Source organism: Pavona decussata, unplaced genomic scaffold (genome assembly GCF_977016875.1).
Source record: "Pavona decussata unplaced genomic scaffold, jaPavDecu1.1 SCAFFOLD_83, whole genome shotgun sequence".
In the NCBI taxonomy this organism is placed as follows: Eukaryota; Metazoa; Cnidaria; class Anthozoa; order Scleractinia; family Agariciidae; genus Pavona; species Pavona decussata.
In genome coordinates this window covers 311810-323313 of record NW_028145501.1, presented here as the reverse complement: position 1 = coordinate 323313, position 11504 = coordinate 311810, and the positions used below count along the sequence as shown (strand labels likewise).

The following is an 11504-nucleotide window of genomic DNA, read 5'->3' as shown; positions in this document are numbered from 1 at the left end:
CATTTCCATCTTGGCCATCCGTCGGCAATGAATAGCTTCCGTGCAGTAGAACAGCCGTTTTCATTAACATTTGGTCATTTGGCTGTCGTTGATCGAGGGGGAGAGGGGTACTCCCTATAATGGACTATACCTAGAGGCGCCGCCGGAAAGGGGTATCTTTTTCATTATTCAAACAAAAAGGTTTCGTTTTCATGATCAAAAATTTATATTGGGATACAAGCTTTCGATTCCGTTTCGGAATCTTTGTCAAGTGGTGTAGGACGTTTTGTCACGTGATAACGTTGATAAAATATCACGTGACATAACGTCCCGGTAGATCGCCGGGAGCTCGTATACCTCCCTGCAATCTACCGAGACGGTTTGTCACGTGATATTTTATCAACTTGATTATGTGACAAAACGTCCTACACTACTTGACGACAATATGACAGGGTCAAGGAACATTTTTTTTCCTCTAATAACTTTTTCATTATTGTTGTATATAAAAGGGTAGAGATTTCACGAGCCGAAGTATATAAAGGGTAGGGATGGGTGGCAGTGCTAAATAATTAAGTGGCAGTTCAAGATAAAATATAATTTTTGCGTTGCACATGCATGTCCCTTCCAGGGCACCGTACATTTAAGTATTAAAAGAGCCTTTCAAAATATCTGGAACAGACCCTACTATAGTTATGTGAAAGGGTTACCTTTCCTGTCAAAAATGGTCTACGAAAGGGTAAGGGTTTTGACCTCGGACGGAATCTCCACCCCCCCCCCCCCCCAACCCCCGTATAAAACTTTCTTCAACCCCCCCAGGGGGTCATTGATTAAAAAGTACCTTACTAAAAGTAGGTGACGTAGCTTTTTCATGAGTATTTGTTGTTGTCAACTGTGATAAAACAGGTAAAAACCAAACAAACCGCCATCAATAAACGTGGAAAATGTAGCGGGAAGCACAGTGTTTGTCCGAAAAACCCAACTGAATCCGATAATTTCAAATGATTTCGTAAAATTATACTGTGGTGTCTGAGAAAATTGTGAATTGAAGGCTCAGAGTATTCATTAGGAGGAAGATTGTGAAAGCAATCAAAACTTAAAAATGGAAAAAAAATATACAGAAATGGTAATGAGTGGCTGGCTTCCCCAGTCCAGGATCACGCTTGGCTCACTCCGCGCATTCTGTTTCGACAGATCTTTCGAAATCATATGAAAGCAAAATATTTTGTAAAGAAAATGAAATTTTAAATACAAAGATTAAAAAAAAAAAAAAAGAAAGAAAGAAAGAAAGTAAGAAAGAAAAAGAGGAAAATGTGGAAAGAACGTTTTCCCAGTGAAGATGTCCAATCACGACAAAGATCAGAGTCACGTGATAAATTTTAAATCTTGCCCGGGAAGATCTGGGACGATCGAACAGATTTGAACTTTTTTGTGGTTGTGTACGAGTGTACGAATGATTTCTAGCAATTCTAGCCCAAAATTTTCCACTTTTTGGCTGTAAAAATATATAAAAGGCCTACTAAATCTTTCAGGAAACGTAAATGGCAGCATCGAGCCGTAAAGGTAAGTTCGATCATCATTATTTACGTTCATATTTCAGGTCGATATTTTGACAACAGTGGCTTTTTATTGCTAGTTTGGCATTAAAGTTTCCAAGATTCGCTTCGATAAAACGTTACGATCTTGATGCATCTCTCTATTCTTTCGAAATCGCGCTTGTACGATGATCATGAAAGACAAAGCAATTCGTTTGAATCGTAGTTTTCGTCAAGAGGAACAAAAATTGAAGACTTGAAGTTGTGGCCAATTATAACCTTATATACTAGGATTCAGTTGTTCCTCACATTCGTGAGTCATTTCATCGTTGTTTGCTTGTATTTATTAATGGGTTTTCTCTTTTTACACATGTAGGGTTTTCCAGTAAAGTTGATGGCGCCTTCGATCTCATAGAAGATGAAAAATTCGATTTTGATGTGCCTATCTCTCCAACTGAATATGATGTCAGGTAATTTTCCCTTTATGTTATGATCAGTTTGTTTAAATTGCTTGTGATCAGTGGAATAAAACTAGCGGTGGGTGTTCAATGGACATATTATTTGACAACATATTTAATATACCAGATGGTATCATTGTATTTTTCATATAGCAGCGTCAAATATATTGTAATATGTATAGGGAACTCATTTATTTATTTTATTATTCATTCATTTATTTATTTATTTATTTATTTATTTATTCATTTATTTATTTTAAATCAAATTCCAAATTACATCACATTGTACGAGACAATCTAATCAATTTGAGGGAGAATACAAGATTCTTTGAAATAAACTGCTAAATATATTTAAAAATTTGCATTATATTTGTCAAAAGAAGGCAATCAAGTTCTTGCAAAAGACTGACAAGGTGTTCAACTCCTGACCAACTCTTGACTCCCATTCAATTCTCATCTTACCCCATGTTTCCATTTGCCTCTTATTTCTATGTAGCCTAACCCAGATTAGACAGTAGTGTATCCAATCAGATTACAGCATTCTGCATGATATGTAGAATGCTAGTGGACTTAAACTAAATTTTCAATACACTGCACTGAACGCGTATCAAGGAAATTTCAAGCTACAAATAACAATATTAAGCCACTCCTACAAATAATCTTGGTTGGATTGGTGCATCACTAGATTTTGCTGAACAGCTTTATAGACACCAGAGTAATACAGACACCTTTAAATTACCAACAGTTTTGTTTCTCCTTACCCATACATTTTCTTAAAATAACCAGGTTAATGTGGACATTCAATTAATGCAGACACTTTTTCTGTCCTAGTGGTGTCCATTACAACAGGTTTTGACCATTTTAGCCTTAAAGCTTAGCTAAAGTCAGTTGAATGACATTTTTTTACCAGGGAAGAAGCCAACAATGATTTAGAAGATGAGGATGAAGTGTTTTTTGGACCAATTGGACACAAAGAGAGATGTGCAACTGTCAACAGTGGTCTACAAGATGACGATAATTTCAAGCCAATGAGTCCACTCAATGGTGAACAGATTGCTGAGCTTTTCAAAGAAGCTACTGCTGTTTCTATATTCATTAAAAACTCTTCTTCAAATAAAGGCATGGGAAATGATGAAAGTCTCTACTATGAGAAGGAAAACAGGGATATATGTAACATTTTATCACAAACATTTAGTGTTGAGGCAGATCCAGATCAAGAAAATGACTCCAAAAGCACCACAAAATCTACTTCTTCTAATGAATCGATTTCACAGGATAGCCTTTCATCACAGCAAGAATTTCCAGATGTGATTCCCACCACTCCAAAACGCATCCTGCAAGAGAGCAATTCTCAGGAGCAGCCTCTTATGCCGTTACCATCACCCTTCAAAAGTCGAAAAGCTCGTCCATTGTCAAATGTAACCAAATTTACAAGTTCCAAACTTCCCAAGACTCAGATGACGCTTAAGACTCGTAGCTGTTTTAATTCTGTAAGTGTAACGGGGTAAAAGATGTGTTCAATTAAGTAATGTTTAAAACACGAGCAGCAGTATTTTATTGGGATTTAAAACCACGAGGTGCAGCCAAGTGGTTTTAGACCCGATAAAACGCATGCTGCAAGTTTTTTTAACGGCTTCAAAAACATTCCTGGAAAAGCGTGTGTCAAGAGAGTTCATAACAATGCTTTTGTGAACGTTGGAAATTAGTATACGAGAAAAACATTAAACACCGCATACTAATAAGGAGGAGGTTTTATCGGGTTTTAAAACCACTGCAGGTGATGTTTTATCGACCATTTGATAGGCAATGGGCTTATGAATTATTAATGAGTTTTTGAAATGAAATTGTCTAACAAGTAGTGATCAGGGCTGTCACTAAGATTTCAAGTTGCTGGATAAATACAACAAGTAGGTGGGGAATCAAACAGCTAGGAATTTCTTTTGGTTCTATTTTTCTTCTATTTTCCTATGAAAATAGCTGGGGGCCACGTTCTTAGTAACCGGGGGAAATCCCCAGCCCCCGCCTCTTAATGACAGCCCTGAGTGATATGAGACAGATGCAATCCTCTTGAAATATAGGGCTATCATTAATAGCCAACAGCTGCCAGTTATAATGACCAACAACTAGAGGGAATAAATACGCTATAGCATGCTACTAAGAGTTTGAAAATGACCAAAATGCCAAGAAGAATGGGAGAATTTGTTTTGTTTACTGCCACATTCAACAGACTGTCCAAAATTCAAACTGGAAATCTTCTGGTTGAAAAGGGAAAACATTAAACTTTATTCAAAACCAACCCTAGTCACTTACAGCTGTATGAAAGGTTTCCAAAATGTTATGTTACGTAAACTGGGTATTTTGATATCACTTTGATTACAGCCTATAAAAGTGGAGCATCTCTATGGAGTTTTAAAGTCTGGCTCAGCTGATAACAAGGTAAATATTAAGCTTGAACTTTCAACCCAGACTGTAATACATGATACTGCAGAAGTCTGAAAAGTAAAAATGATTATTTTTCATTTCCTCCCTCTTGCCAACCATGCTTGCAGCAGCCTCACTGCTACTTGTTGATGGCGTGATTGCTCAACTAAATTTAGAGATTTATGCTGCTCGCGGTCTACATTCAACCTTCTGACATAATTATGCACTGTGCAATTCTGAACATCTTGAAGAATACTTTGAGTCTATGAGTTAGGGGGCTTGTTTCCAGAGAGCCTTGTATTCAAAATTTCGTGGTAGCAGTACCTTAACTTTACTGATATTCTACAGTCTAATGTGCAGTTGTCTTCAATGTTCAGGACAAAGCTGACTCTAATGGCGTGTCACCCACAAAGAAAAGACGAACAAGGTATTCATTACAGTAAAAACTTGACCTCTAATATTCTTCCTTGCTAAAAAAAAGTGGCAAAAAAGTAAAGCTTATTATGTTGTTGTTGTTGTTGTTGTTGATGATGATGATGATGATGATGATGGTGATGATGATTGTGATGGCAATGAAGATGATACAAAGTTGTAGCTTTTTTATCTTTTGTTTGTTTTTTTTTTTTTTTTGTTTTGTTTTTTTTCACTCGCCTGGCACTTTTATAAGAACCTTGTAACTAAGCAATGTAAATTAATTTAATTTTGTGATCAATTGAATTTTTAATGAAGGGCAAGCAATGTTCAAGGTTCAAGCAAAGGTGATTTGTCATTTACAGAGTCATCCAAGGTAAGCTGATCAGATCAGTTACCAGGTCCTGGTCCAGCCTTCAGCCTGTTGTCTTGGTTATTTTAGTCAACTTAATCACTTTTACTTTCCAATAAAGGCTCTCTCTTTTCTCCAGAAGCTTTTAGTTTTGACAAAGCTGAGTGGATCCCTTCAACCCTCCCCTCCCCCTTTTCACTGTTTCCCTCCATTTTTTTAAGCAGGTTGTTTTGTTTCAGGTTGTTTCAGGTTGGTTGTAGAGGAGAGTGAAAAAAAAATCAATTTATTATTGTAGAGATCACGTTCTATGTAATGGTCAATGCGTAATGTTTATTTTTTGTTGTTGTTGTTCACATCTGTAGTTGCCAGTCCCTTCTCAAAGTGGAATAAAACCTCCAGGCTTTGGTGTCCAACCACGACGCCGTCGCACAAGCTCTACATCATCAGTATCTTCAACTTCAAGTGTGTTATCGCAATCAAATTCTGATTTGAATGAAACCTTCACCATCTCTAAGGCTGATTCATCTTCTGACGTGTCGTCTATTCCTTCTGCTTGTGCACGTAAAGTGCCAGCTACAAAAGCCAGTCTGAAGCCTTTGAATGGAAACAGTGCCATGCCAAAACCAGCGTCAAGTTTAAATAAACCAAAAGGGAAACCACAGCCTGTTAAGGCGTTGCCGCAGTCTGGGAATATTACATGTAGTAGCAAAAGGGTACCACAAACAACAAGGTCATTGGGCAGCACACCAGGGCAAAGAAAGAGTAGTGTGACCTCGGAGCAACATCTTCATAAATCGCAAACGCCCAGTGGAGTACAGAGGTCAAAGTCATTTATCACTCCTAATGCAAGCAGTACAGCCATCCAGCGTAAAAAGAACAGCGTGAACTCTGGGCAACATCTTGAAAAGCCTCCAACACCCAGTGGGGTGCAAAGATCCAAGTCATTTACCACACCCAAAGCAAACAGTACAGCCAGAAATAGGAGCAGTATTTCCACAGGACAACCAATCAAGAGCGTACAAACACCATCCAAAGCAAAGAAGCCTGAACTGCAGGCAACCCCCAGGAGGAGAGGCAGTGCCACAGCAACACCAAGAAACAGTTTAACAACTGTTCCAACACCTGTGCGAAGGCGTAGCAGTGCTGTTGAAGCAAATATCACAAGGAAAGCAGGTCCAACTCAGGTTCAGACTGGAGGCAAGGGTGTTCACAGGCCAACCACTCCTGATAATGGTGCTTGTGTGTCTAAAGATCTGGTAACTCCACCTAACCCAGGTAAAACTTATCAGTATTGACAACAAAATTGACTGTGGGATTATACAGTACATGTACACAAAGCAAGAAAACCTTGATTAGACTTTGACAAGTTGATTTTGGACTATGACCAATCTGGGGCTGGTTATTCAAAGAGTGGATAACGTTATCCAGTGGATAAATGTACTTCAACTAATACATTTTATCTGCTCGATAGTGATTTCACCACTAGATAAAGTTATCCACTCTTTGAACAACCAGGGCCAGTGAGATACATGAAGTTACTGCTGCAACCCTAACGTTCTTTATCTGACACCTGAGTTGTTTTTCCTTGTAACACAGAACAGCCCAGAAATAATTCCAGCATCCATGTTTTTGTTATTCACACAATTAATGTGGAGCTTGGCTTTGTTTTTGTAACTTCTGTAGCTGAATATAATTATTAGTTGAATTTCATTAGTATTTAAATTTTTTTTATCAGTTTTTTTTATGAAGACCAGGAATGATGTGGCCCAAGTTCAATTCTCAGACTTGATTTGATGTCTGTCTCATGTTGGTTGAGCTTAGGGTTGGTTCCTGTCCTTGCTCCGAATTTTCTCCGAGCACTTCAGTTCCAATAAATTAGAATCCAAGGACTACAGGGGTATTAGTCAAGACAAGTGTTACCCTTGTTAATCAAAGAGAACTCACATGATATTTTGTATTGTCATTGGTCTGTTTACTCTTCTTTTTACATTGCAGTTCCAACTAAAGTTGTAAAAAGAAAGTCTCTGAGTGCAGGTGGTCAGAAGCGACGTTCTCTCCTCCCCACCCCTCTAAGAAGTGGCAGAATAACAAGATCCCAGTCTCGGAAGTCAAAATCAAGTAGCACAGATTACTCTGCACAAGGTGCTCTTCCATTCAACATCTCACCATCTGCAGAGCTCGCTAAGCCAAAGACCGCAACAGCATCAGGTTCTCAAGCTGATCTGAGCCTTGAACCGTCAAAATCAAGCTTCAGATTATCTGATCCATTCTCTCCAGGTTCCCAGGCCGTAACTGTTGATCCAGTCCAGGACTGCATGGGTGGAGATTCAGTTGTCAGAAATTTAATTGAGCTGTCACCCACCTTACCAACCGAAGTAAGTGATCGGCACTGTGATATATCTTATGCTCCAGTAAAATTTTCAGCCAGAGAGCAAGGAGCAGATGTTGAGTGTTTGACTTATCCAAAGAATTTTGACAAACAAAATTACCTGATTTGGGATTCACACTGGTTAATTAACAGTCAAATGATTAAATGTGGGCATCACTCCATGGAAAAATAATCCAAAAGCTCCACATCTGTCCATGGTCCCCTAACCCCCACCCCCTTGGGCTTAACTATGATAGGCGCACAAGACCTGTTCTTCAAGGTTTGTGCCGCTGATGGAATTCCTGGAAACTTGGAGTTCTAAATTCGCTGCCAGGGCTGCCAGAAATATGTTAAGAAGACAGGATAATGGAACTAGTTTCTATGCAAATGTATCAATCTTAACAAATTTATGTTAGTGGTGTACAAGTCATTAGCTAGGAATAAGTATGATTTTCTTTCCAGAGTATGATAATAGATATTTCAAATCCTTTTTACTTTGCAGGGAACTCTCATTGATATATGAAGACTGGAGATATTGACTGTCAAAATAATCAACATGGGAGCAAATATTGCAGATTGGACAATCAATATAGAAGAGTTAAAAAGTTTGAGAACTTTACATGTTTGTTAAAAATACAAAGATTAACATTACATAATAGTAATAATAATTAGGTGAAACGTAAAAATGTGACAGCGCAAATACATTGTACCACAAAATTTGAAACATAGGTCCCAGATTTATGTTTGTTCAAAGGACTTTTGGGGCTTTTTAGGGGGTGGGAGATTCTGTTAGAGAGAAATTTGCATTTCAAAAATTAAATAACTTGTTGGGACTGACATTGTATACTATTGTGTTGGCATTGTCACTGCATTGTGTGTAAATGTATGGGTAACTTACATCTACATGCATTGCAAGTTTGCATACCCAAACCAGAATTTTCACATTTCTGACCACTTGCAGTGGTCTCTCGCTACATAAGGTCTAGTCCATTTCAGTGGAAGGTAATTGTTCTTCTGATCTCATATGATTGTCCGACTATCTCAAGTTTTGGTACAGTTAAATGCAAAATGCAGCCTTGTATGCACCAATACAAAAGAAGATAAGCATTGGTTTACTTGTAACTATGAGCACAATCAAAGTGAATGCAAGCCATCATGGGTGTGTATGAGTCCTGGAAAGGTAACAACCAAAGGCTTGTTCAGTTTTTGGTCTGAAAACTTTTATAAAACATTCACTTGCAAAACCTGCCAGGAAGTAACCCAGTGCATTACAGAAGAAAAAACAAGTTTATTAAATTAAGGTTCTGGGTTTATAATATTTGATCTTCATAATTCCATAGTTTTTAGCTATTACAATGCATTGTTATGACATTACAATACCCATGGTAGTTAAGATACTTGTAATAATTATCACAAAAAACTTTGAAAATGATAGTTATTATGAATAAAATTTCCATTTCAACAAACTGTTTCACCACATAAATCTTTGAACCTCATCTGGGTCATGAGCCCAGTAAAATGGCTTCTCTAAAAACAAATAAATGGTTACAGCATTTATACCAACATACAATAAACACTCCAACAACAGCCTTGCATATGACACAAGTGGAACATGGAGGCGGAATAACAGATAAGGGATGATAAAATAACGAAACTCTAGAAGCTTTTGTGGAATGGTTACAATACCAACACAGATATAAAACATCAGAGTCCACAGCCTATGTTGCTTTACAATCAATTTACTATGAATGCAAAATGCCGCAAATATGTAAACTGGGATGAGAAAATACTTCACTGACCAATGTCTGGCGTAAATTTTCCGCCAAATATAGAAAGGATAATGACGATTGTCAGCAAGCAGGTATTCATGTACGTAAGTAAATTTGTACACAATAAAAATCATTATGGCTGCCGCTAAGAATAACCCTATGACTTGCAATGGTTTTTTGAGAGTATTTTGTAAGCTTTTAAGATAACTTAGGATGTCTTGAGGGAAAACAGAACTACTAAATGCCAAGGTAAATAATAACAGATAAAATATCTGTGGGAAATTTAAGCATGCTTTATGCTGAGTTCTGTCACCAACTACAATTGCACCATTCCAAACTACAAAAGCACCAAAGACAAGGACGACTAAACCATATGCCCACAGGCACTTAAGAAGTTTAAAAAACTGCTTGTAAAATGCCACACAATATACTTTCAGTTCAGTCAACAAGTTGGGTGAGTTTTTACAATTTGCTTTGTCAAGGCTTTGCTGTAAAGTTTGCAATGCCGTCACTCCTGCTGTGAAAACAACCCATACAACATTGGTCTGACGGACGACAATTGACACACAGCCAGCCAATGCTGCCGCAAAGTGGTTTCCACGGAGACTGAGATAATACATGAGTAGCACAAAGAATACAGAACTGGAATCCGTGTAGTAGAGGAATGAGAAAAAGTAAAGTACCGGAAACATGATCAGGACAAGAGCTGTGACGGAACATTTGGTGGCTAGATTTGTCTGTTCATCCTCTTTTGTTGCTTTTTCCTGTTGAAAAAGTGGAATAATTTTAGGCTGTGTTCAGGCAATTTGATCTGGAATATGGTATACTGTGATCTACATAGTTAAAAGACTTTCACACTGTCCAGATAGGTTTTCATGACAACTCTCCTTATAAAACATGTTTCTAAGCTTTGAGTCTGCGGATAAAATCCTAAAGTGTGACCATTTAAACGAAAGCTACTGAGCAGTATTTTCCCGTGGTACTGTTTATTATGCTGTACAAGGTGGTTCTAAAATTTGAGTCTATGGATGAAATCCAAAAAGGTGACCATTCAGATGGAAGCTACTGAGCAGTGCATTCCTGCAGTGGTGCTGTTTATTATACTGTACAACATGTATCTACCTTTGAGTCTGTGGGTAACATCCTTAAATGTCCCTTATCACGTGGGAATGAATGATCATGGTTAACAGACAAATTATTCTAGCAGACCTTGTTGTGAGGTTGGGTCGTCTTGGCACCAAACGAACATTGTAAGCGGAGTAGAAGCTGTCTCAGAAGCCACACATTTCCCATCAGGAACACCAAATTGGTCATCCGCAGCAAAAACGTCGAACAAAGTAGATGTAACTCTTGTCCGTGGACAAATGAGAGAGCGCGTAAACCCAGAAACGAGAGCAGATAGATACCGGGCAAAGTGGTTATCTTTGGATCCCATTCTTTAAACTTATACTGGCAGTATTTCTGAGCTTGAGGGATGTGAAAAATCTCGTCCATATAGGCTTGTGGCTGTTTAGCGTTGAACTGAATAAAAATACCAAGAGAAACAGCTAACAAAGCTGAACAGAAGGAAAAGAACGGAAAGGCCGCCATCTTGAATAAAAAAAACTAGTGCATGACGGGATACTATACGATATCACCCAGCATGAGTGAGATCTGGGTACGAGATAGAAGTGAGATCTGGGTACGAGATAGAGGAATCAAATGAAGAAGAAGAAGAAGAAGAAGAAGAAGAAGAAGAAGAAGAAGAAGAAGAAGAAGGAAAGAAGACGAAGAAGAAGAAGGAGAAGAAGAAAAAGGAGAAGAAGAAGACGACGAAGAAGAAGAAGACGAAGAAGGAGAAGAAGAAGAAGAAGAAGACGAAGAAGAAGAAGAAGGAGAAGAAGAAGAAGAAGAAGAAGAAGAAGAAGAAGAAGAAGAAGAAGAAGAAGAAGAAGACGAAGAAGGAGAAGAAGAAGAAGGAAAGAAGACGAAGAAGAAGAAGGAGAAGAAGAAAAAGGAGAAGAAGAAGACGACGAAGAAGAAGAAGAAGAAGAAGAAGAAGAAGAAGAAGAAGAAGAAGAAGAAGGAGAAGGAGAAGGAGAAGGAGAAGGAGAAGGAGAAGGAGAAGGAGAAGGAGAAGGAGAAGAAGAAGAAGAAGAAGAAGAAGAAGAAGAAGAAGAAGAAGAAGAAGAAGAAGAAGAAGAAGAAGAAGAAGGAGAGGAGAACGCATATGGT

General features: G+C 38.1%; 2 protein-coding genes across 2 annotated transcripts; one reads left to right on the top strand and one right to left on the bottom strand.

The window, feature by feature from the left end:
• The first annotated feature begins 1387 nt into the window (after positions 1–1387).
• Positions 1388–8613, top strand: LOC146475688 (uncharacterized). Its single transcript, XM_085115394.1, has 9 exons — positions 1388–1539; positions 1888–1981; positions 2880–3459; positions 4349–4405; positions 4768–4817; positions 5120–5177; positions 5516–6428; positions 7149–7528; positions 8024–8613. The coding sequence occupies exons 1-9, from the start codon at positions 1518–1520 to the stop codon at positions 8042–8044; spliced, it is 2175 nt and encodes a 724-aa protein (XP_084971520.1). The 5' UTR covers positions 1388–1517; the 3' UTR covers positions 8045–8613.
• Positions 8614–8789: 176 nt separating this feature from the next.
• Positions 8790–10890, bottom strand: LOC146475687 (dol-P-Glc:Glc(2)Man(9)GlcNAc(2)-PP-Dol alpha-1,2-glucosyltransferase-like). Its single transcript, XM_085115395.1, has 2 exons — positions 10500–10890; positions 8790–10054 (listed from the first exon to the last, which is right to left on the bottom strand). The coding sequence occupies exons 1-2, from the start codon at positions 10878–10880 to the stop codon at positions 8993–8995; spliced, it is 1443 nt and encodes a 480-aa protein (XP_084971521.1). The 5' UTR covers positions 10881–10890; the 3' UTR covers positions 8790–8992.
• Positions 10891–11504: the final 614 nt, after the last annotated feature.

Excerpts from the sequence above, each read along its gene's own strand:
- LOC146475688 (XM_085115394.1), top strand. The coding sequence starts at position 1,518 with ATGGCAGCATCGAGCCGTAAAG. Across the intron at positions 4,818-5,119 it reads ACAAAGAAAAGACGAACAAG|GGCAAGCAATGTTCAAGGTT; the intron begins GTATTCATTACA and ends TTTTTAATGAAG. Across the intron at positions 5,178-5,515 it reads CATTTACAGAGTCATCCAAG|TTGCCAGTCCCTTCTCAAAG; the intron begins GTAAGCTGATCA and ends TCACATCTGTAG.
- LOC146475687 (XM_085115395.1), bottom strand. The coding sequence starts at position 10,880 with ATGGCGGCCTTTCCGTTCTTTTCCTTCTGTTCAGCTTTGTTAGCTGTT. Across the intron at positions 10,055-10,499 it reads CGACCCAACCTCACAACAAG|GAAAAAGCAACAAAAGAGGA; the intron begins GTCTGCTAGAAT and ends CTTTTTCAACAG.